Here is a 26,305-nt window from a genome sequence, read left to right on the forward strand (position 1 = left end):
CTCTGGCAATGTTTTTTTTTCTTTCAAGAAGGGGGCAGTATTTCCCTTTTTCCATGTTTGAGCATTGTTCCAACTTCAGCTGTTGTTAACACCCTATATAAACCAAGATGTATGTATTGCATTGTATTTTGGACAACCGCCCTCATTTCAAGCTCATATAACTCTCGACCCATATAATTTAGGAATTAACTATTTTTTTCTGGTGAAAGAAGAGAGTCTAAGGTTTCTTGTGCTGCATTGAATATTTATGTAGTCTTATAACTCAATATTCTGTGGGTCCTAGAATTAGAGTGACAATGACAAAAACCCTGGCCCCGGTGTGGATACATTTTCGCACACGTCTGGCAGTGAATGAGGACGCACCTTTTACCCAAAAATGTTGAATTTTAATAAACAATAAAAACAATATATAATTGATTTTTGGCTTGGTTTTAGTTTGGTTAAAAAATGGAAGAATTCTACAGTAGCATGTTCAACTACCCATTTTTAGGCTTTTGGCACCATATCTGCAAGACGTTACTAGACCGTAAAGATAACATATTTGTATTGTCAGGGTGGTAACCCAATACATTCTATGTGATGTAGTTCAATTTTGTGCTGTATGAAAGCTCCCGATTTTGTGAGCACCTCTGAATTGTTTATTGTAACAAGTGCAGGCGTATGGTAACATTTTGGCATTATTTAGCACATTTGACACAAAGTGAAAATGAATCCCAATGTAACAAGTGAAAAAATTAAACAAAATATGGCCGCCTATTTCGAGAGCTCCTTTTAAGGCTATTTAAAGGGCCTTAGGTGTTATAAATGTGAGATGCTCTAATTTTACCCCGCTAATATCTGTCTTAATCTGTACCCAGTCTACTCGCTATTAAATTCCTTTTGTTCTTCCTCTGGTGGCTCAATTTATTTTTTTTGCCCGCCAAACCCCTGACATAAGTGTTTGTTAAATAGAAACTACTTTGGTTTGAAAGCAGATAAATCGAGGCTGCGTTAGTGGTGAGGGTAAATGGGCGGAGTCCCTGGTCAGAGGTCTATGGACCCAGTGACAGATGGTGGTCCACATCGAGGTCTGTCACCAGGCTGGTCAGCAGCACGCCAATTGATCGACATTGCGGAAGGTGAATAGACGGGTAGCATGCCAGGATACAAAGGGTCTGGGTGTGGCTTTGATATATGGAGCCGTGTTAAAAAAACTATAGTTTGGCATTAAGTATGCACACGATTTTCTAAAGACCATCATTTGATATATAAGTGGGTTTAATACATAGCCATGCATTGCTTTCCAGGGATGTTCAATAAACGGGTAGTGGACCAGAGCACTAAGGGCTGGACTGTGGGTTGTACATGTTATGTGTAGACATAAAAGAAGTATTTAAACACCAATGAGGTACAAATAGCATTAAAACCTAATGTGAAATCAAATAATTGTGGAAAGTGAATAACCGGGTAGAATGCCAGGACACAAAGGGACCAGTTGTGGGATCAAACTACGAAGATTTGTAGTGGTGTTTTTACTAAAAACTAAACTAAACTAAACTAAGAAAAAAACAATTTTGGTGTTAGACGCTCCCCAGCGTACGAACATGCGAGTTACACCAAAACGGTACAAAATAATTTTTTTGCGGGGACTGCTTGTCGAAAAATGTTTGGACAGATATGCTGAAATTAGATTTTGTATTGCGCGTCTTTTTCCGGCCAAGCACGCTTACAATTGGCTGCTAAAGTATGTGGGAGGGGAGACAATCCCTCTTTCTAGTAGACGCTTCAGGACGACGGGATGTGTAAGCAGTGACGTGCAGTCAGGGGAGGCAGGTGAGGCTGTGCCTCACCTGTTATCATTGAAATATCAAATGACAAAATAAATTAAACAGTTATATTTATTTAGTGATTTGTACTTTAACATTCTTTTCCATTTAACTGCGCCATTTTTGGATTTTTTTTCAAAATCGCTGAATTTTCACATTTACTTTTCAAACACTAATTGGAGACGAGTGGTGAGGCAGCAGCCGGCTGAGCCTCACCATGGATTGCGCAATCACTATGCTAACTGTGCTGGCTTGCTCTGCAGTGAGACCGCATTGCTGGCCATCTGCATATCGCTATTAAAGTGTTAAGTATATGAGCTAAATTTCTACAGTTTAGCTGGTGTATATAATGTACAGTCACTCTACATTATAAACACTGTACCTTAGTGTTTATTTCATTTTATTTTTACCAAAACTGTGTGCATAGGTGAGTCACACAGTTCTCCTGCCTCATAACCGGGGGCGCTGGTGATTAGAGATTCTTCTTGCGACTCCTCAGCTACAGAATAATATAATTAGTGACAGCAAGCTGCAGTAAACAGTTAGCAAGTTAAGTGCAACCATCCAGTCATTTTTTTCGTGTTGCTTGGCCTTATTTTCAGGATGGTGGATGACATCTCTAAATTGAAAGAATTTTCTAAACTGGACTTTCGATCGAAGCATGAGATAATAATTAAAGGAAGACCAACACCGGACTGTATAGCTCACAAACGGTGAGGGATGATTGTAAATCTCCTGCACACCTTCTCAGCTTTTTGGCCAAGAAGGATCTCATTGAAACTATTCCTGAAGCGAGAAAGTTGCTCCAGCTCGTGCTCACTGTTCCAGCTTCTACAGCATCAGTGGAGCGGTCATTCTCAGCACAAAAGACTGAAAACATAGTTGGAAGAGGACTAATCAAGGATGACTTTCTTCACTGGCAGAGATCTCCATTGAGACCATCCAAACAAAAAGACTTAATGAAAGATGACTCGCCAGGTTGCGTGTCAGGACAGACACCAGAGGTAAGTGTAATAACCATTATTTAGCAGTAATTCAAGAACATAGATGAAGTAACATTCATTTTACGAACCAGTTTCACAGTAAAATCACTTTTTTGTTAAATACAGTGATACCTCAGCTTACAAACTTAATTGGAAAATTTGAAAATTTGTGTAAGGTGAAAAAGGTGTCTTCTAAACATGAATTTCCCATAGGAAACCATTAAAAATTAGAATAATCCGTTTCCCGCTCCCCATAAAACATAATTTCCTACTAAATAAACCTTAAAACGACACAAAATATACCTTATTTTATGTATAATAAATGTGTCTAGTATTGTATTCAAAGAAAAAACAGTATTGTATGATAAAGTCATTTCATTTACCTTTGTGATGGTTGTTGATGTATTTGCCTCTTGATCATGCGAGTGAAGTTGCCGTGATTTCTCGGTGATAATATCCTCACTAACACGGTTTTCGATGAGATGCTTTTCGTTAATCCAAATCAACAGAAGTTTTTCAACCTCTTCTATTGCCTGAGACTGTTGCTTAGACAACACAGAAACACCCTTAGCTACATGTAGCAATGGTCGATTTAGCATACTGGGACGCTAAGTCACACAAACGTACACCTCGTTCGTGTTTCTCGATGATCTCCTTCTTCAGCTCAACCGTAATTTTCTTTTGTGTCCTCTTCGGCTAAACACTGGCCTGTGGTGAGGTCTTTTTCGGTCCCAAAAAAAGCAAAAGTATCCACTCGATCACAAACCACGTATATCACGGTTGCACTCAGAGAAAGGGGGTGTGGAAAAGTAGCCCGGCAGCCACGGTGGCGCTGTTCGGCCGGGTGGTTTGGTCTTCTTCCGCCAAAAACTAGTCTGCCAGCCATTGTGGTGCTCCGTGTGTTTCCCGAAAAGTTGTCCGTATCCCAAGATTATATTCTTGCAAATTTAATGTTCGTAAAGCGAAAAGTTCGTCAGCTAAAGCGTTCGTAAACTGAGTTATCACTGTATAACAGAAATATAATGAATGTTTTTTATATTGCTGAACAATGTGTCGTCAAAACAACACACATTCATGTGAATGAATAAATCAAAATGGGGAGCAATATCAGCCCCGGTAAGCAATATCTTCCTCCATGTGGTACAAATGTACGTTAACAACACTTTCATACTGAACAAATTGAATCATTCTGCTATTTTATTTATTTATTTTTTGAAATAAAATATACATCGAGTAAATATGCCATCATTACCAGTGTGGCGGTTGGGAGTCATCCCACACAGTGTTCTCATTGCAGAGGTACTTTATTTGCATATTAGCTTTGATAAAGTGTCTGATGACACCTCAATGCATGTCATATGAGAACCCTTTGCCTCTCTTTACATAAATAAACTAACACGAAACAGGTAGCTGTAACTCACAATGCGATGCATTCATAGAAACTAAAAATTTGAAATTTCAGACCTCTTTGATCAGTGGAATCTTCGAATCAAGGTACCAACCAGTTCAAGGATTGCTCACTGCCTAAAGTTGGCTGGGATTGGCTCCACCTTACCCACGACCCTGATGGGGATACGTGGCTCAAATGAAGGATAGGTGAATTTAAAAAAAAGTATACACGTGAAAATGGTAACTAGTCCAGAATTTGTGGTATCATGCCTTACTAAATTCTTTACAATTTTGAATATTTCATATTATCACCATTTATAAACCTTAATTTGTGTATTTTGTAATTTATAGATGAGGAGGCAAATTATATAATTTGCAAAAATAGCACATTGACTGATCTTTGCTTGTCATAATCTGGTTGGCGACCAACAGGTGGCGCTGTCAGCCCCGCCTGCACTTGCACAGGTGCTGGTCATCCCGATCAGTGGCGGACTGCCACGTTCAGATTGACGACGGGTAGCGCTGTCAGCCCTACCTGCTGCCTCGCAGGTGCTGGTCGTTCCCAATCAGTGACACTCAAAAGGACTCCCGGCACGACCATTCGCTGCCGGGTAATTGTTTGTTGAATGCTTTGTATGCTGTTGTATGCTTTGTATGCAATTGTATGTATTGTATGCAGTGCATGTGTTTGTTTAACCTTGGCGGACTTTTACTCTTGGTTTTCTTTTGATACTTTGTATTTTTCTGTTCAGATGATTGTAACGTTTTAGATTTTGTTCCTGTTCACTTTATTTTAATACAATTCCTCAAACACAACCTGCTGCTCCCTCCTGCCTGCTTTTTGGGATCCACATCTGCCATGACCACCTTGAAAACCGTGACATTGCTTTTCAGGACTAAATAGAGATGAAAATGTGAATGTTCATTTATTTCACGTTTTAAAATATTATTTTAAATTAATTATATACATTATATTTTAATCAATTTGTATTAATTTTTAAAATGTACTGTTTTATCTACCATTGTATATTGTGCCCAATGAATGGTGCACTTTCAAACTTTTTCCATATATAAGGCGCACTGGACTATAAGGCGCACCTACAATTAATGAAAAGAAATTTCCAAATATAATATATAAATATATAAAAGTTTTCCTATTATCAGGTCAAGTCAAAGTCAAAGTCAGCTTTATTGTCAAATATGCTAGTATGAATGACATACATCACTGATGAAATTTCTGTCTTCTCGGAATCAGCATGCAAAGCACTTATACACCACATCATAAGGCGCTATGTAGAGGCTGGGGTTACGCACTACTTTCACAGGGGGAAATGTCGATAGCTGCTTATTTTAGTTGTGAGAGCTGTTGTGGCTCAATATTACTTCACATATAAGGCGCACCTGCATATAACCTGCACCTTATATGTAATCTTTGAAGAATATCGAGGCCTTTGGGTGCGCCGTATACATCGGAAAATATGGTACTTATGTTACTGTATCACTTGCAGCTACAACATATGCATGTGCATTATTATATTATTTATTTGTATTCTCCTTCGGTCCACGATTAAACAAATAACAAAAGCAAAAGACGCTTCCTCCAACAGATATACCAAAATGGACAGTAAATAACACGTAAACCTTTCAGGTTACAGAATCTTGTTCTGATTTTGAATTCCATCTTAAAGTGAATATTCTAATAGAAAAGTGAAAGACTTAAAGTCTTTATAGTGGATGTCAGGAGGTCTCCGTCGCTACCCATACTTGCGATTTGGAGGACTTCTCTCATTCCTTCCTGTGTTGTCGCAATGAATTAGTGTTGAATGATTGATGCCGTGTGATGGGCCCTGGCAACACGTATAGCACACACAAACACACACACACGCACACACACACACACACACACACACACACACACACACACACACACACACACACACACACACACACACAAAGACACACAGCAGCTTTATGCCCTGTCAACAAACACTCGCTATCGCTATCACTAGCCAACTTGTCGCCTCCACATGTGGTTCTGTGGCCAATCGACGACCATTTGGAGGCCTCAGTGGAGCCATTTAAAACGAGCAAACAGAGTACGCAACCCCGACCCGCGTCAAGAGCGTGAGCAAACACGAGGGGGGGGGGGGGGGGCGATGGCCAACGGGCGTCAATGGGGGCGGAGGGCCAGAGTCTAGGCTAATGGCTTTGTGATGACTCAAGGCCCGGCAGCCATCTGTTTGCCCCTTCAGTGCTGGGTGCAAGGGGGGGGGCGGGGTGACGGCCACCAAATATTAGTGGCGCAGGATGTTCGCCATATGTCGCCGTAAATGGCAAACACGTCGTTCGCCAGATAGCCGGATTTGTCACATGCTATGATTCACCACACTAAACATACCGTATTTTCCGGTGTATAATGCGCACCCAAAAGCCTTCATTTTCTTCAAAAGATGACCCTGTGCCTTTCTACGCCGGTGCGCCTTATATGTGAAGTCATATTGAGCCACAACAGGTCAACAGACTCCATTTCCCCATGTAGAAGAAGTAGTTCGTACCCCAGCCTCCACTGTAGCGCCTTATCATGCGGTGTGCCCTATAGTTGGAAAATGTTTATGTATATATATGTTATATTTGGAAAACTTTTTCAATCATTAAAGGTGTGCCTTGTAGTCCGGTGCGCCTTATACCTGTACAGTGATACCTCGACTTACAAACACCTTGGTTAAGGAACTTTTCGGCTTACGAATGTTAAATTCACGAGAATTTAATCTTGGCATACAAACTATTTTTCGAGATACACATGGAGCGCCACAATGAGTGATGTGTCGTTCACAAAGGAGCCTGTTCTCCTAACAATGAAATAGTAGCTGACTTATTTTTGTCCTCTATTCCCCACCCCCAGACTTCGGTTCAAGCGGTTCAAAACAATGTCTTCAGATTCGGAGAAGATGCTTTCTTGTTACTCATCCAGTTATTCGTCTGTGTAAGCTCTAAGTCGTACAGGAGTGGTCCATCGGTGAGAAGGTTTCTTCAGCCGTCATCTGTACAAAAGTGAAGGTTTCGGACGTTTCGCCTCCTATCCAAGAGGCTTCGTCAGCGAACTAAAGTCTGACTGGTCGTATCGGCCCCATTTATATATCCCTAATGTCCAGACCTGGTGGCGCCGGACACAGCTATGATAGGTCCCTACTCTCAGGTTGGGGGGGGGGGGGCGCGGGACCCCCCCCTGTGGCCCCACTGATTGTTCCTAATCATACAGTTATTCAAATAGTTCTGAAGAGGAAAGCATAAATGTTTGCAATCGATTAAAGGAGTCCTCCCGTATCAATTCGAGCCGTCAGGACTCCAATGTAGCATCCCAGAAAATGCACAAGATGGCGCCCAAGCTCCGTTGGAAATCGGCGGATTTGTCTGCTGGGAATTTGTGTCAACTAGTATCAAATAGTAGTCTTGGTGCAACACATACACAATGATTCACCATCACATTATTTATGTATTTTTCTTCTAATTTCGCCATCAACACGGATCAACACGAAGTTTTCAGACCAAACAAAGTACCCAAAATGCATTGTGTGTCGCTTTCTCGGTCAGTGGCATTCCAGACGTGACGTCACGTCACATCAGGCATCGTCATCAACTCGAAAAAAAGACTTCCTGAATATTCAGCGCGAGTCTTCTCATTTCATTTTCCGTACCGCTTATTCCTCATTAGGGTCGCGGGGGTTGCTGGAGCCTATCTCAGCTGTCTTCGGGTACGAGGCGGGGGACACCCTGAATTGGTTGCCAGCCAATTGCAGGGAACACGAAGACATACAACAGTCACTCTCACACTCACACCTAGGGACAATTTGGAGTGGTCAATCTGCCTGCCATGCATGTTTTTGGAGTGTGGGAGGAAACCGGAGGACCCGGAGAAAACCCACGCGGGTCCGGGGAGAACATGCAAACTCCACACAGGGAGGCCGGACCGGGACACGAACCGGCGACCTCTGCACTCTGAAGCCGGTGTGCTAACCACTCGACTACCGGGCCGCCATACCGCGAGTCTTAAAACGGAAAATATAGCTATATGCCATGGAATCTTTGTAAAATACGCCCAGTAGAAGTCATTTGAAGTGATTTTACAAATTATGGACACAACTTGTCCGGAGGCGTCAGTTGTCCTATTACCGTCGTACAGGGATTCATTGTGTCATTCATCATGGTGAGGCAGCCAGTTCTGACGATGAAGCTGTCAAAGTTTACAATAAATCATTCCTCAAGATGGTGAAAGAAGAAGGCTACGTTCCTCATCAAGTGTTTAATGCTGATGAAACCGGGCATTCCATTCCATCAAGCCATCAACGACCATCACAAAGGTAAATAAAACGACTTTATTATAAAGTACAGTTTATTTATTTAATTACAATACCACAGCACATTTATTACACGTAAAATAAGGTATATTATGTGTAGTTTTGAGGCTTATTTAGTTGAACATTATGTTTTATGGGGACCAGGGAATGCATTATTCTCATTTTAAGGGTTTCCTATGTGAAATTACAGTGTGACCTTGGCTTACGAACTTAATTGGTTCCCAGACAGAGTGTGTAATGCGAAAAGTGTGTATCCCAAAAAATTATTTCCCATAGGAAACCATCAAAAAGAGAATAATCCATTCCCAGGTCCCCATAAAACATAATGTTCTACTTTCTAATTTTCTAAGCCTTAAAACTACACAAAATATGCCTTATTTTATGTATAATAAATGTGCTATAGTATTATGATGAAAGAAATAAACTGTACTATAGAATAAACTCATTTTATTTACTTTTGTGATGGTCGTTAATGGCTTGATGGAATGGAGTGTCCGGTTTCCTCAGCATTGAACACTCGATGAGGAACATGGTCTTATTTCACCATCTTGAGGAATGAACCCTTGTAGGTGCTTTCTCTGTGATAATTGTATCTAGTTCTTCATCAATTGTGATCTGTTTAGCTGTGTTGATAAATTTTTGCATCAGGTGTACAGATGACTCGTGCGGGTTATTTGTGGAGCCTGATTGATGGGATATTTAACCTTCCAGTCTACACTCTGCTTTTGAACTATCAAAGTTGAAATGGGTCCAAATGTCACTGTTTTCTATGCATTTTCTCACTGTTTTACAGTTTTTTCCCCATTTCCTTTTTTTTGTTTCAAGCTCTGTCCTCTCCCTTTCGTGTGTGTGTGTGTGTGTGTGTGTGTTTCTCTCTCTCCCTGTCTGCCTGTATCTTTAATGTTTAACCCCCACCACCCCACTGCTGGGTTCTTGACCAATCACGTGGCTTTAACCGAAGACACCATTTTGTTTTGACGCCATTTTTCGAGAACGGCCTCGTTCTCTCTGTCTGTAACCCGATACCCCGGGGGCGGGGAATAGAGGACAACAAAAAGGTGCTGCCATTTCCTTGTTTGGAGAACGGGTTCATTCACGAACGACACATCACTCATTGTGGCAGCTCTGTGTGTATCCCGAAAAATAGTTCGTATGCCAAGGTATAATTTTCATAAATGTAACGTTCGTAAACCGAAAAGTTCGTAAGCCAAGGGGTTCGTAAACCGAGGTCCCACTGTAATGTTTGGGATACACACTTTTCACCTTAAACACTCTGTCTGGGAACCAATTAAATTCGTAAGACAAGGTATCATGCTCCAGTGCACTTTACACACCGAAAAAAACGGTACATTTTTCAAGTAAGCATCATTAATAAAACATATTAGCATAGTTGATAATAAAGCTGACAGACTTTTTTTTACTTAATGTAATATATTTACATCATATGCTTTATGTTTAAAACAATCACTCATCTATTGATTGAAATTATATAATTTGATGACATTTCTTGTTCGATGGCGCTGGATCTGATTTTTCGAAAACAAAAGATGTGGCTTTGCTCATTGAAGGGTCAGTTACCTTAATCGACTGTGCGATTGAAATTTGAATTTTCTATCAGTCTGAAGTTTTCTAGAAGGAAAACTGGAGATGACTAATCTCAAAAAAATTGTCAATTTCCTGTCTTTCTGGGCAAAATTTTGTTTTGAGTTTTTTGTGGGTTCATTGGTGATATATTGATAAGAAGGTAGCTGGTGTGAGACAGGAGGATGCACAAAACCGGGATAGATGGAGGACATTGATTCACTGTGACGACCCCTGAAGGGAAAAAACGAACGGAAAAGAAGATTGATTATATATTGATTAGATTTTCTTAGATTAAATGTTTTTAGATTAGATTACATAAAATTAAATGAGATAAAATTAGATTTGAGTATATTTAATTAGTACATTGTATTAGGTTAGATAAAATTAGATTGCATTAAATTAGATTAGTTTAGATTAAATGATATTCAATTGGATTTGATTGAGTCGAGTTGATTAGATTATATTTGATTTTGTTAGATTAGATAAAATTAGATTTGATTAGTTTCGATTGGATGTGATAGATTCGATTAGATTAGATTCGATTGGGTTAGATCGGATTACATTGAATTAGATTCGATTACATTGAATTGGATTATATTATATTAGATTAAATTAAATTGATTACATTGGAATAGATTGGATTAAATTACGTTACAGTGGATTAGATTAGATTAGATTAAACTTGATACAATTGGATTAGATTGGATTTAGATGTGGTTGGGTTGGATTAGAATATATGGGATGTTATTAGATTAGATTTGATTGGATAACATTAGATTTGATTACATTAGATTAGAGTAGATTGTATTAGACTAGATTAGATTAAATTGGATTAGATCATATTAGATCGGATTACATTGGGTTCCATTCGATTAGATTACATTTGATTACATTAGATTAAATTGATTACATTGGATTAGATTAGATTACATTGTATTATATTAGAATACATTGGATTATATTAGATGTGATTTTCATTAGATTAGATTAGATTAGTCTTTATTACTCTCACAATGAAGACATTTGCATTTTACAGCAGCCAAATTATGATATGACAACCAAATTATCTGGCTTCTTGAGACTTTTTTTGTGGGTCAAGGCATTATAGACATGCTTGCAAAACTTGTTCTTGCAATGTGATCCTGGATTTGAGGGATTAATCTTCGTCTATTTCAGGAAATTGCTACCAAAAGGATTTCGACAAGCACATTTGGCTAAATGGCTATTTTCAACCAAAATTGCAGATTTTCTATATGTGTTCTGGCATAACTTCTTGACACTTTTTGTGGGATAACCAATTATGGACACATTTCTCATTTATGTGAGTAAAAATGAGGAAGAAAGCAAGCAATCTGAGTAGAACCTCCACAGTCCGAATAAGTAGTTGCGTGTATTCATGTGACATGATATTGGTCAGGGAGCTAATCAGCTATTTCAAGATAAGGCCACTTACAGTGCACTGCACACAATCAATAAATAAAACAACAACCAGCTCTGACAAATTAAGGCAAGAGTTGCTTTTTCATTACTTACACATCCGTTTTCATTTTTCCATCGGCGTAAAGCAATTAAACGGTGCTTCCTTCAATTAGTCATTGATTTTTAGCCACGGTGACACTTTACACAAGGCAATAATAACTTAAAAAGCACGCGTGTGTGTTTCCTATTACTGCTAGCGTTGTCAGAAAAACGCACACACACACTGTCCTCAAACACGTGACTTGGAAGAGGAGACAAAAAAGTGCAGTCTTTAATTAGCCATTGATTTTTCCTCAGGTGTCACTTTAGTTAAACACTTTGTGTGCCACAGCTGGAAATTGAGAAGAGACTAGAATCTATTTGTCTACACGCACGTTTAATCAAGTAACATGCACCTTGATTTAAATATCTATCACCTTATAATGGTGAAAAATAAATGGGACGATAGTTAGAGTAATATTTGTTTGAATATGTATAATCATTGGAACATCAATGCTAATTCCATGATATCATGAAGCTATTGGGCACTTTGTCTGATAGATAAACTGTGTGAGCGTGTTATTGTCCAAACATCACAGTGATGTTTTGTGATAGTTTCTTGACAGCCAGAGACTGAGAAGAGACGTTAAAATACACCTTTTAATGACAAATGTTTTTCAAGTCGGTTGCAGATGTAAAAATGGTTTCCCAACATGGAATTTTCATCTGGATAAGAGGGAAACTTATCCTGGTCATTAAATGTTCTTTTTTTTCTCCATGAGAAATATTCCCATAGTAAGACATTTTTAGCCTGAAAAAAAAATGGCCGTGTATAATAAGCCGTTTTTAGGCCGAAAAAAAAACGACCATTTATAGTAAGGCGTGTTTAAGATGGAAAAAAAAATGACCATGTATAGTAAGGCATTTTTAGGTAAAAAAAAAAAACCCAAAACACCATGTATAGGAAGGCTTTTTTAGACAAAAAAAACTGTAAAAATGTATATATCAGTCAGGACAATAGAAGTAGCCCTGCGATTGGCTGGCAACCAATTCAGGGTGTCCCCCTCCTCGTGCCCGAAGACATCTGAGATAGGCTCCAGCACCCCCCGCGACCCTAATGAGGAATAAGCGGGACGGAAAATGAGATGAGATATATAGGGCCAAAGCTACCAGCAAACATTTTTGTTCGCTGACGAATCCTCAGAAGCAAAACATCCGACAACTTTAAAGAAGTACAGATGGACCACTCCTGTACGACTGAGAACTTACATTGATGCATGTATAATAAGGCGTTTTTAGCCTGACAAAAACAACCATGTATCGTAAGGTGGTTTTTGGCCGAAAAAAACTACAGTACCATGTATAATAAGGTGTTTTTAAGACGAAAAAATGATCACGTATAGAAAGGCATTTTAAGCCTAAAAAAATTACCTTGTATAGTAAGGCGTTTTTAGGAGAGAAAAACACGACCATGTATGGTAAGCCGTTTTTAGCACGAAAAAAAAGACCATGTATAGTAAGGTGTTTTTAGGAAGAAAAAAAAAACGGCCATGCATAGAAAGCCGTTATAGTCCGAAAAAAATGACCATGAATAGTAAGGCATTTTTAGGAAGAAAAAAAACACAACCATATATAGTATATGGTTTTTAGGAAGAAAAAAATGACCATGTGCTGCAAGGCGTTTTTAGCCCCGAAAACAAGACCATGTATAGGAAGGGTTTTTAGACCAAAAAAACAACCATGTACTGTAGAGGAAAACATTTTCTATTTTGTTAAAGTGAAATTGGGAAGTAGCTCTTTTGTAAAGTGGATGCTTAGCATGTATGAAGTCCTGTGATCCAATTTATGCGAATTTTCCCATTTTGCGACTATTAAAGGCGTTCGCAATCTTATTTTTATTAAAAACCGACCATGTATAATAATGAAGTTTTTACCCCCTCAAAAAAATGACCATTTATACTAAAGCGTTTCATTTTCAGCCGAAAAAAACTACCGTGTATTACTGTATGGTAAAACATTTTTCAGACCACAAAATGGGGATGCAGCTCAGTGGTAGAGTGCTCAATTTGCTTGTATGAGGTCCCGAGTTCAATCCCTTTGACATCCACTTGGGATTTTGGCAAATTTCCCCATTTTGGGACTATTAATTGCTTACTTATTCTTATTGTTATTAAAAATTGACCATGTCTAATAGGCTAATAGGTCAATAGCTATCTAATAGATAGCTATTGACCATGTCTAATGGGGCATTTCTAGCCCCCCAAAAAATGACCATGTATAGCAAGACGTTTTAAGCCTAAAAAAGACAATGTATAGTAAAGTGCTTTTAGCCTGAAAAAAAACAACCATGTATAGTAAGGCGTTTTGAGCCAAAAAACAACAACAATGTATATAGTAAGGCATGTTTCGCCATTGTCATTTAGTTATGGAACAGTTTGTTTATTATTGTGGTTGACATATATTTATAATAAGCTAAACAAGAGGGTCAAAGCATTGGAAACAGTAGGATGCATGATCTGGAGGGGGATAGAGGGGATTCCAAATGAAGTGTCCAGTCAATTTGTTGATGTTCATCAGTTCATCCGTCCACTTGCCAGTCTTTTTTTTTTTTGTCCAAACATCTTTTGATCCTTTTGATGTCTCAAAAAAGGCAAATCTGCACTCATAATCTCTTTAAATGAGCACACAAACAGCAAATAGTCTGGCTAAAACTCCCCCAAATCAAAGTTTGAACCTGGCCATGGCGAGTCCAGTCTCACTCAAGTGACGCATGCTGTGAAGTAGTAATCTCAGTAATTTCACTTTAAAAAAAAACAAACAAAACACAATGTACAAACATAAACAACGCCAAAGGGCCATCAGGGTCCATAAAGTGCACATCAACAAAATAATGTTGATGATGATGATGATGATGATGATGATGATGATAATTATAAGAAAGATAAGAATTAATGGGCCCTTATACCCTCTTTTTCATGAATAATCCTCAAAATATTTTTTAAAACTATGACATCATGCTTTGTTCACATATGACATCATTTTTTTTCTCAGTAGGTGGCCTACTGGCTTTAGATTGGAGCTCATTTGGGAAAATTCCCTTGTTGTAGTTGACAAGATGAGTCCTTGAGTTTTACCCAAATTACCGCTTCAAACCAAAATGGTTGACTTTCTGTTCAGTTTAAACTTTGGGCCCTTGGGACATTTCTTGTCCACTAATGATTGCTGTATCTACCCAGTTATTTGTCAGTAAGGGGGAACACTGTCCCTTTCAACTCCTGTTATTGATGGAATTCTCCCTCAAATTAGCTGCTTTGAATTCATATGGTTAATTTTAGATGGGAGGGGGGAGGGGGCTTAAGACATTTTTTGTGCGCCCTCTAAATAGTCATTTCGCTTGGACATTTTAAGCCTTGAAAAGACCTCTGGAAATGGCCACTTCAAACCAAAACGGCTGACTTCCTTTCAAACCAAAATGGCTGACTTTTTGTACATTTTCAGTCCTGTATTTTTGAAGTTGTATTTTATTTTTGTGTGTGGCTTGAATTTTTGCAGCAGTGAGAAAAAATATTTTGGACTTTAAAGTCTTTGAAGGACCCCTGAAATCAGCCGAAAATGTTCCGCTTGAAAACAAAATGGCTGACATCATGTGTCTTTTTTATGGCAGCCATTTTCTGTCTTCTTCTTGAAACATGTTTGCTCGTCCAAATTTGCATCAGCTAAATCAAAATGAGTTTGGGGCTGAATTTAAATAACTAGAAAAAAATACACTCAGGCCAAGATAAATATTTCGCAATTCAGTATCACCCATTCTAACACTTAACTGTAGGTAGTTCAAAATTTGTCGCAATTGGGAAAAATCTCAAGGACGGCCCTCAAATACCCGCGTCACACAAAAAGAAGGGAGAAAGTTTTTCCTCTTTCACTTGAGTTTTTATCCCTCTGTCTAGTAGACGTAGGCCTCGCTGTGGGGGTGCGGCTGGCAGTACGACATCTCCTGAGCGTAGGGGGCGCTCTCGTCAAAGTGCGACAGGGGCACTGTGTCCTCCTCATTAACGTGACGCTCTACATCGCTCTTGAGGACCGGACGCTGGTTGTCGGGAAACGCCATAGAGAACAAGGCCTCTGGGTCGCACACAAACTTGTAGACGTATCTCTCGCCCGCCACCTGCCGTGGATGGATGTGTAGGAGAGAGGTGGAAAGTTGGGAAGGAAGTGGGATGGTAGGGGTGATAATATTTGTTTTGAAATACCGGTCACATTCTGAAGTCACAACATCCAACTAGTTTTAGGGAATATTGTTAGCTTCTATGGCAGAGCTTAAACAAACGTGTTGTTAAATAAACCTGTTGTTCATATTATGCATTAGCATACACTGATGACCGAAAAAAAGAGGTACAAATATACATTCTATGTAAGAAAATACACAAATATTGGGAAAGAGAGAACGAATAATGTGAAGAAAATGTAAATATCATGTAAAAAATACACAAGTGTTTTGAGGGTGGGGGAAAAGAACAAATAAAAAAATACAAATAAAAAAACAAAGAAATATAAAAATGACTGGAGGAAAGAAAAAAATAAAAATATATGAATAATAGTAAGACAAAATGAAAGGAACAAGTTCATAATTACAGAAATATACAGTTTTCGAAAACAATATAAATATACAACCAGGAAATTGGGAAAACAAATGCATAATTTTGGGTGGGGGTGGGGGCAAGTTACACATATACGAGAAGAAGAAAATTTACACCTATGAGAAGAACATTTGAAAAATATTTGAAACAAATAAACATGCAAAAAAATACATTTGATTGGTAATAGTAGAAAACTATAGTGGACAAAAAAGAACAAAAACAAACAAACAAACAAACAAAAAAGTGTTTGTCTGGTTCTGGAATACATTTGTCTTAATTCCATCCATTCATCCATTTTCCATACCGCTTATTCTTCATTCGGGTGGCGGGGGGTGCTGGAGCCAATCCAAGCTGTGTTCGGGCACGAGGCGGGGGACACCCTGAATTGGTTGCCAGCCAATCGCAGGGCACACAAAGACAAACAACAGTCACTCTCACACTCACACCGAGGGACAATTTGGAGTGGTCAATCTGCCTGCCATGCATGTTTTTGGAGTGTGGGAGGAAACTGCAGGACCCAAAGAAAATCCACGCGGGCCCGGGGAGACGCAGGGACGCGAACCGGAGACCTCTGCAATGTGAAGCCGGTGTGCTACCCACTCGACTACCGGGCCGGCCTTATTAATGTTATATAATTTTTAATTCAATTGTATGTATTTATTTATTTGTTTATATATATATATATATATATATATATATATATATATATATATATATATATATATATATATATATATATATATATATATTAGATTTATTAATTTATGTATTTATTTATGTATCTATCTATTTTTGTTATTTATTTGTATTTATTTATTCATGTATTTATTAGATTCATTTATTTTCTTATTTTGTTTGTTTGTTTCTCTGTTTCAGTTTCCTTACCTTCTGCATGATTCCCTTCTCATAGTAGTAGCGCAGCGACCGGCTCAGTTTGTCGTAGTTCATAGCCGGTCGGTTCTTCTGGATACCCCATCGGCGTGCCACCTATCAAGCACATACACCCGCATGCGTTGTTAGCGACAACAACGGCTGACGCTCAGCTGCTGTGACAAAGCAGAGAGTCCACGCGGCGCTAATGACGCTGATTAGGGTGTGCTGTAGTGCAGTGACTGGCGTGGTTGGCGTTCATTACCACACTCCAAGGAGGAAGCAGATGTTACGGCACCTGTCTGGCGTAGCGCCCACCTGACCACCCGCCAATCACGCGGCCTCCCAAACAGACAGCTGAAGTATTATCAAACATTTTTGGTGTTTATTTTCTAGATTATTATTATGAATAAACAATGAGAAACACCCAAGTTGTCTTTCCAGTTCAAGAAATCGCCTTGGACAGTGAGCCACCAGGTGCTTCATCAGATGTCTGATCATATGACCCTGCAGCCTGTTCAAGCACGTTTAAATCATGGCTACCAATCCCATTGTTTGTCTGTGTAAGCTCTCAGTCGTACAGGAGTGGTCCATCGATGAAAAGGTTTCTTCAGCCGTCATCTAAGTCCAAGATGGCGCCCGAGTAGGCAGCCGTCAGCAAGTGCTCTCATGAGCCTTGCTTTTTTTTGGTTGTTTTTGTCTTGTTTTGTGTTTTCTTTTGTCACTTTGTGTTGTTGTGCATCGTGTGGAACGGATACAGATTGTTTTTCAGCATTTTTGACCACGACATTCATCAAGGAGGAGACTGTGCTGAGCGGTTGCGCCTTTTCGGCAGCATGAATATGCCAGTACTGTGTTTTGAATGGGAGGAATGTCGGAACCATTCGACTGCCATCGCTGGACACCAAAGGGGCCATTGTGCTTTTTTGTGCCTATAATGGGCAGCATCTGCACAGCCCCGCTTTGTTTAGCGGAAAGGTCAGTGCTGTTGGACAGTCTGCGGCTGGATGGATGCATGGCTTGAGGAACCCGCGATAAGAAGAAAGGAGCGTCAGCGCAGAGCGCCGATGCGTATGTGGAACTGTTGCGGCTTGGAATTGAAGCAGATTTATGTGGAACAGGAGATGTGAGACAATCTCTTTTCGTCAATGGATGCTACAGCTGCGTGTTTGCTTTCAACATTTAGCTTGTAGTTGACGTGTACATTCCACCATGATGTCCCTGATCCACTGGTGGAAAGACGCTTTGATCCTCTCCTCTTTCATCTAGAACAGCTTCATGTCATCACAAAGAGGGTACAGCAAGTCCTGAAGAATGAATGTCTCTCTGTGTTTTTGTTTTGTCATATTGTCTCTATGCTGTCATATTATTTGTTATTTAGTTTTTTTTTGTTCTTATGACCTCGAGACGGCGCCGCGAGAGTGGCTGCCTTTCCAGCAGCTCATGTATTTTGTTTTTCTACTTCCATTCATTTCATCACTTTGCTGCTGTGAAATGTAAATTTCTCCACTGTGAGACTAATAAAGGCATATCCAATCCAATCCAATCTGTACTTCTTTGAAGGTGTCGGACGATTCGCTTCTTATCCAAGAAATTTTGTCAGCAAACTAAAGTCTTACTGGTAGTTTAGGCCCTATATATATATATATATATATATATATATATATATATATATATATATATATATATATATATACCTACTGTCCAGACATGGCGGTGCCAGACTCTGCTATGATGCTATGATAGGTCCCTGCTCTCAGGTTGGGGGGAGCAGAGGACGACTCCCTGCAGCTCCACTGAGCTGTGACGTGGAGCGCCATTCCCAAATTTGTTTGGGTTTTGTTTTTTCTTGCGGGTGTGCCGATAAAGTACTGGTCAGACCTCTGGCAATGTTTTTCCCTTCCATGAAGTGGAAGAATTTGCATTTGCGTCCGTGTTAGCGCTTTGTTACAGCTTCAGGTGTTGGTAAAGCACAAGATGAATCAATATGTATATGTATTGTCTTGTATTTTGTACACCCGCCCCAATTTCAAGCTAAGATAACTCCAAACCCATACAACTTAGGAATTAGCACTTTTTTTCTGATAAAAGAAGAAAGTGTAAGGTGTCTTACGCTGAATTGAATGTTTAATTAATCCTAACAATCATTATTCTGTGGGTCCTGCAATTTGACTGAAAATGACAAAAACCCTGGCAGTGGACATATTTTTGCACATCGTCTGGAAGTGAATGATATAATGGCAGTGTCATATCATAATTTACATATGTTTGTGTACATGCATTTTTATGCATATGTATGTTTGTATGTATTGATGTATGTGTGTGTGTGGGGGGGGGTTCCTTTTGTTTATGTGTGTGCACGTGTGTGTGGGTGCGTATGGATGTATGTATGTATGTATGTATGTATGTATGTATGTATGTATGTATGTATGTATGTATGTATGTATTAGTATGCTAACCCAGTAATAACAGTGTACTAACAACATTTATGAAAATTCCATCAACTCTTGCAATATTTTAACGGTGGTAACACCATAATGAGAATGGCAATGTATGAACAGATGCCAGTAGTGTGATGACAAGATGGAAAGAGTACTTTGAAGAATTGATGAATGAGGAAAATGAGAAGGAACAAAGAGTAGAAGACGTGACTGTTGTGGACCAAGACGTGGCAAGCATTAGCAAGGATGAAGTGAGAAGGGCGCTGGAGAGGATGAAGGGGGGAAAGGCACTCGGGCCTGATGATTTACCAATCGAGGTATGGAAGTGTCTTGGAGAGGTGGCGGTGGTGTTCCTGACTGGGTTATTCAACAAGATCTTATATGGTGAACATATGCCTGAAGAATGGAGACAAAGTGTACTCGTGCCCATTTTTAAGAACAAAGGAGATGTGCAGAGTTGTACTAACTACAGAGGAATCAAGTTGATGAGCCATACAATGAAACTCTGGGAAAGAGTAGTTGAAGCAAGACTAAGAGCAGAAGTGAACATTTGTGAGCAGCAGTATGGCTTCATGCCAAAAAAAGAGTACGACAGATGCAGTGTTTGCTTTAAGAAGGTCAGAAGGAATTGCATTGTGTCTTTGTAGATCTGGAGAAAGCGTATGACAGGGTGCCCAGAGAAGAGCTGTGGCATTGCATGAGGAAGTCTGGAGTGACGGAAAATTATGTCAGAGCGGTGCAAGACATGTATCATGACTGTAAGACAGTTGTCAGGTGCGCTGTCGGTATGACTTAGGAATTCAAGGTGGAGGTGGGACTCCACCAGGGGTCAGCTCTGAGCCCCTTCTTGTTTGCTATGGTGATGGACAGGCTGACAGACGATGTTAGACAAGAATCTCCTTGGACCATGATGTTTGCAGATGACATTGTGATCTATAGCGAGAACAGGGAACAGGTGGCGGAGAAACTAGAGCTGTGGAGATATGCCCTGGAAAGGAGAGGAATGAAGATCAGTCGCAGCAAGACGGAATATATGTGTGTGAATGAGAGGGATCCAAGTGCAAGAGTGATGCTACAGGGGGAAGAGATAAAGAAGATGGAGGATTTTAAGTATTTGGGGTCAACTGTCCAGAGCAATGGAGAGTGTGGAAAAGAGGTGAAGAAGCGTGTCCAGGCAGGCTGGAGCGGCTGGAGAAAAATGTCAGGTGTGCTGTGTGATAGAAGGGTTTCAGCTAGGATGAAAGGAAAAGTGTATAAAACCGTGGTCAGACCAGCCATGATGTTTGGACTGGAGACAGTGCCACTGAAGAAAAGACAGGAAGCTGAGCTGGAGGAAGCAGAGCTGAAGATGTTGAGGTTTTCTTTGGGAGTGACCAGGTTGGATAGGATCAGGAATGAGTACATTAGAGGGACAACTCATATTAGAGGCGTTGGAGAGAAAGTCAGAGAGGCCAGACTGAGATGGTTTGGACATGTCCAGAGGAGAGAGAGTGATTATATCGGCAGAAGTATGCTGAGCCTTGAACTGCCAGGCAGGAGACCGAGAGGAAGACCAAAGAGGAGATTTATGGATGTGGTCAAAGAGGACATGAAGGTAGCTGGTGTGAGAGAAGACGATGCACAAAACCGGGATAGATGGAGGACATTGATTCGCTGTGGTGACCCCTGAAGGGAAAAGCCGAAAGGAAAAGAAGAGGAGAACACCATAATGAAAATACTATTTATAGCGCAACATTATTTTCTCTGATTCCTGCTGACTTTCCCCTCAATCACTGCAAGATCACAGTCGTAGCACAGTGCTAACAATTCAATACAAATTTAGCAATGGAATAAGGCTTCTTCATCTTGTGTCAATTATAGTAATACAAATAGAATAATATTTATGTAGGATTCCTTCAGCATTCAAAACTCTCAATTAAATAACAATTTAACGAGGCTTCTGATGATCTCTTCTCACCTCCTCAGGCTCAATGAGCTTGAATTCCATGCCGCGGCCTGTCCAGGCAATGAAGTGGGAATTAGCCGGGTCATCCAAAAGCGCCACCAGGAATTGCCATAGCTGAAGAGACCCTCGCCGCTGGTAGGATGGACCCTCACGGTACAGTCCCGCCTCCTGCTTAATGTCACCTGAAGACGTATGCATACTGGTTAAAGTACCGCATGGTCTTCTGTCATCAGTTCGTCTTGTGAATACAGTGCCTACCTTCAACTTTCTCAGGCACCACGCAGGTGTCATCGTAAAAGTGCCTTGCCACTTTGTCAAACATGCAACCTGGATGACAAGAAGCATTGGAAATGTTGTTTTTGTCAAAGCTCCAATCATCACAGCTGGTACCTTCAGTCCTGTTGGCGTGGGCCAGGTAGCCATCTTGGCGCAGGTAGACCGAATGGCAACTTGGCACCTCTGCTAAACGCAGGCAAAAAATCCAAATAAAAAATACAGTATGTCTAAAAGTCTATTGATGCTGTATACAAAGAAAAAACCACACAAGGTTTGAGAGAGGCAACAAAAATAACCCCGCTAGGACGATTCACTGGAATATTATGCTATTGTAACCTATTAGCTAATAGCTTAATTGTGCGATCGCATGACAGTGCAAGACAAAATGACCGTTCAGTCTTCATCAAACTTCATCAGGCTAATGGGCGTGTGGCGGAAATGTCACTAATCAATTTAGCCCTTAGCCGCACCCCTCCACACCATCCTGTCCTCCTGTTAATATGTCACCAAACAGTCCATTCAAACTCCTTTCGACGGGACGATGATTCACTAATGGGGAATGAGTGCTTGATTCCAAAAACAGTTGTAGCGTTACCTCCTTCCCAATCATGATTTTTGACTCATCAATCTTTTGATAGTTTTGGAACAATGGGTTTGCTGAAGTTATTTTCTCACGCTTCGTACCTAAAACGTTGGCATGTGTAATATTTAAATGATTTAGCAAGGTGTAATGACTGGCTTGCTCGCGAACGGCTAATGTCAGCTTGATCACACGCTATTTGATGCGGAATCCACGCAACAGAAAGGTCAACGAAGTAGCTAGCTCCTCTGCTAATCATGTTCACGCCCTGAATTACCACCCGGTCAATTTTAAAATCAATTTATCTGATGAAATGTTTCAATTTACATCACTCAACATTTTTTTTCGACTGATACGTCACACAATCAAACTACGACGGAAGAGGAGAAAGCCGAAAATTGTTTTTGAAGCCATATTTGCCTTCTTTTGATCCTTTTGATCCGCCCACTTCCCTTATTAGCACGCCACAGGAAATGGCTGCCGCCACAGACCCCCAGTGCGCCAGACCTCCTTTGCCAAATAATGGCCAAACTTAATCAACTCAGTTTCTTTCTCTGAATTCAGGCAAGCATTAATGGGAAGTAACTCAGGACAAATGTTACTTTTTTATTTTTAGTTCAAAAGTAGAGGAGCTGAATCAATACAGACGCTCCCCAAATTATGGATGCAATACATTCCGAACGGTCGCTCATAAGGGGAATTTGTTCGTGTATGTTTAAGGTATATATAATTATTTTTAAGGATTGTATAAGTCACCTATATTGGTTTGTACTTAAAAATAAACATTTCATAAAATATATGATCTACAAAGATATGTATATGTACAACTGGAGAGAATACTACATACTGTATGTTACTACAAAAATGTTAATGTGTAACGTTGTTCGTGACTCGAATGTTCATAAGTAGGGGAGCATCTGTAATTTCTTTTTTTTTTTGACACAAATATCAACCTTTTCTCACCCGAGTCATAGTTAAAGTCGCGGGGCTCCTGTTTGATCATCATGGCGGCGGGGTACATGTGGGACAACGGGGCACCCATCATGGCAGGATGGGATTCGAACAGCGGATCGGCGTACTCCTGCTTAAAGCCTTGAGGAGGGAAGGGGATGCTGGGCTCAGACATCTGACGCTGGTAGAGGGGCCGGGCATCCCGGGACAGGGTCGGCGGGGACGGGAACGAGTGGCACGGCTCAGACAGCTGACGGCGGAATCTGATTGACAAAATACTTTTGAAAAAATGAATAGCATCTTTGCTAAGTTTTAGCCATCAATGCTAACATATTGTGCTTAATGTAGACAATTATTATAAATACATCCCAGTTTGGTGCCAAATCGGAAATAAAGATTGCCACCATCTTGAATGTGGAAGTTAACCTATTTGGGAGATGTTTCACTTATGTGCTGCTTGGATATTTATCGGTCATTTACCCTCAAAATCTCGTGGGATCAAAAATAAACAATAAAGCCATTGCTTTAAGGGCAATTTTCCCAAATGTTCTCTAATTTCTTAGCATTTTTCTTTGGTCCTCAAACTACTTCCTTTTTCTTTTGTTAGTATTTTTGATTGGTGACATTTCTAGGTGGCTGCTATAAACAACGGCAATAGTTGTACTTTGTTGGTCTTGTGTTTTGGCTTGTCAATAAAGCTTTGTGGTGACAAGATCATCTTGTCTACGTGTTGGGTTCTTCTTATTCTAACTATATTAGTATGTGTGAATTGTTGAATAAAAACATTAACATCATACATTTTGGAGGTGAGAAAGTTCAGTCCATTGATTAACATTGGTCGATTTGTCAGCATTGAGACATTCAATATGGCGGACGACTTTGGATTCCAACACCAGGCCAAACCATACAACGTGGGGTTTATTTCTATCAGATGTCTAGATGTTCTCTTACTATTGGCCACACAAGGCTGGCAAATTGTAGCTGCTATTTACAATGACAGGCTAGCTTAGCTTTAATATTCAAAATGTACCTGTGGTCCATGGCGTAGGCGGCATCGGGTAAAGAAGGCGGAGCGTGGGCGTAGGTCCGCTCGGGTTTGGGCGTCGGTGCGGCATGATGAAGGGGTGACACAGGGGTACTACAGGGGGGTGTCACCGGACTGGAGGGCTTCATACCTGCGTGCTGCTTCTGCTCGTAGGCACTGTGGCGTACACATCACATGTGTTATTTTAACAGCATTTCTCGCCGTTATTTCTGTATTGCCAGGCGGCAATGAGTTAGATACCTGACATTGTCCAGGCACTTCTCTCCATACTGGAGCCTGAAGGGCCGCTCTTGGCTGCAGGTAGAGCTCAGCTCGGAACACGGACTGTGCAGCTCTCTCTTGATCTTCAGCTGCAGTCCGTGAAACGCCACTACACCAGGATATTGGATTTGCGGGGAGAGAAAGAGACATCAATTTGGGTTACAAAATCATCAGTGGCACCGCACCATGCAAGAAAACTACAGGATTTGGGACTGTTCGACCCTGTAGCCTGCCTTTAAAGCAGGCTACAGGGGCTGGCTACCTAGCGAGATAGCTATTTGCTAGCTATCTAGTGGAGCTGGCTCTCTCAGAATCAAAATCAGAATGATCTTGCCAAGTATGTAGAACACACAAGGAATTTGTTTCCGGTCGAACACGCTGCACTAGTACCATCATCAAAAATTGCAAAGAGGCACTATACAGTTCCATTTGGGCTACTGTTCAAAGAGTTAATGTCTTGGGGGAAGAAGCTGTTTAAATGTCTGCTGGATTTGGTGTGCATGGATCGGTAGCGCCTCCCTGAGGGGAGAAGCTGGAAAAGATGGTGGGCAGGGTGCGCAGGGTCCAGTAGGATTTTCCGTGCCCTAGTTTGGATTCTTGCAGTGTGCAAGTCCTATCTAGCGAGCTATCTATTAGCTAGTAATCTAGCCATCTATCTATTTGACTTAGACCGCTTCAAATGCGGCCCCCTCCTGGAAGGCGAAAAAAGCAATGCCAGAGGTCTGGCCAGCGTTTTATCGGCACTCCAGTAAGAAAAACAAAAACCCGAACACATTCGGAAATGATGCTCTATGTCATATTTTCAATTCCCGAATAAATTCGGAAATGGCAGTGAATGAGTTAAACAACATCCAGACCACTAACAAGTGGACCCGCATTGATCCTAGAAGACAGCGTGGAAGGTTCTGAAAGACTCTGAACAGCGGTAGAACAAGATTGGTGATAGTTGGGCCAGGGTAGAAAAATGATTTTTAGGAGGAGGATTTTCTCACGTCTTGTTGACTGACAGCTGCTGTCAAAGTATGAGTGGATCTGCCAACACATCATGTGACGCACAGCCGGGCCCCTGTTGATTGGGCAGTTGGATGTGGGGGTTGGGATGGAGGGATCGAAGGGGTTGGGAAGCTGGTGCGTGACAAAGCACGCTGGGGGAATGCCCTTTCTAGGTCATCGATCTGAGGTCAAAAAGAAACTTCCTGCGGGGAGACCTTTTACGATGCGCTTGTATTTAAACAAAAAGAAACCTTATTTGCTGCACGACATAAGTCATTTAGCTAATAATTCATTTTGCTGTTTTAATATTCATTGTTCCCAAAAGAGTCTAGACACCTGTGAATATGCTCATTTTGTACTGTCTGTGTTGCTTCTTTGTGGATGTTAAAATGGCAGTTGTAAGTTGTAATTGATAGTTGCGATCACATTTGTGATAATTTCCATTAGCCTATCATAAGCGTTTCCCATCATGAGCCCACAAAAATGCTATCGGACTTTTGTGAGAGAAAATTATTTGGTTTTGTGTTTTTGTGTTTGGACACACAACATTTCATTTTATTTTGTTTTGGGTCAATTGAAAGTGACAAATAACCGATTGAATCAAATACATTTTCCCTTTTATTTGGAGAAATTGTGCCAGCGAGTATAGCAACGGGAACTGAAGAACACTTGAAAGGCTGTTTTAATAAAATGTGGTTTAAATTAGTTTTGAGGGTGAAATTATACATTAAC

General features: G+C 40.4%; 1 protein-coding gene and 1 long non-coding RNA gene across 3 annotated transcripts in view; one reads left to right on the top strand and one right to left on the bottom strand.

Annotated features, from left to right (window-relative positions):
• LOC148896697 (uncharacterized) overlaps positions 1 to 23,172 on the top strand; it is a 68,757-nt gene extending 45,585 nt beyond the window's left edge. The window contains exons 2-3 of one of the 2 annotated variants that reach the window (XR_016115377.1): positions 21,488 to 21,620; positions 21,701 to 23,172. This is a non-coding gene — a long non-coding RNA (uncharacterized LOC148896697). The remainder of the gene's footprint in view (positions 1 to 21,487; positions 21,621 to 21,700) is intronic. The other variant, XR_016115378.1, reaches the window with a different exon arrangement.
• The window catches only part of etv1 (ETS variant transcription factor 1), a 29,679-nt gene continuing 17,338 nt past the window's right edge, over positions 13,965 to 26,305 (bottom strand). The window contains 8 exon segments of the mRNA XM_088999229.1: positions 13,965 to 15,739; positions 17,097 to 17,198; positions 21,480 to 21,649; positions 21,726 to 21,794; positions 21,858 to 21,929; positions 23,287 to 23,537; positions 24,305 to 24,475; positions 24,560 to 24,689. Coding sequence (XP_088855355.1) covers positions 15,518 to 15,739; positions 17,097 to 17,198; positions 21,480 to 21,649; positions 21,726 to 21,794; positions 21,858 to 21,929; positions 23,287 to 23,537; positions 24,305 to 24,475; positions 24,560 to 24,689 — 1,187 coding nt within the window. The 3' untranslated portion in view covers positions 13,965 to 15,517.

This window comes from Hippocampus bargibanti, linkage group LG06, assembly GCF_051943395.1.
Source record: "Hippocampus bargibanti isolate YZ-2025 linkage group LG06, ASM5194339v1, whole genome shotgun sequence".
Classification (NCBI taxonomy): Eukaryota; Metazoa; Chordata; class Actinopteri; order Syngnathiformes; family Syngnathidae; genus Hippocampus; species Hippocampus bargibanti.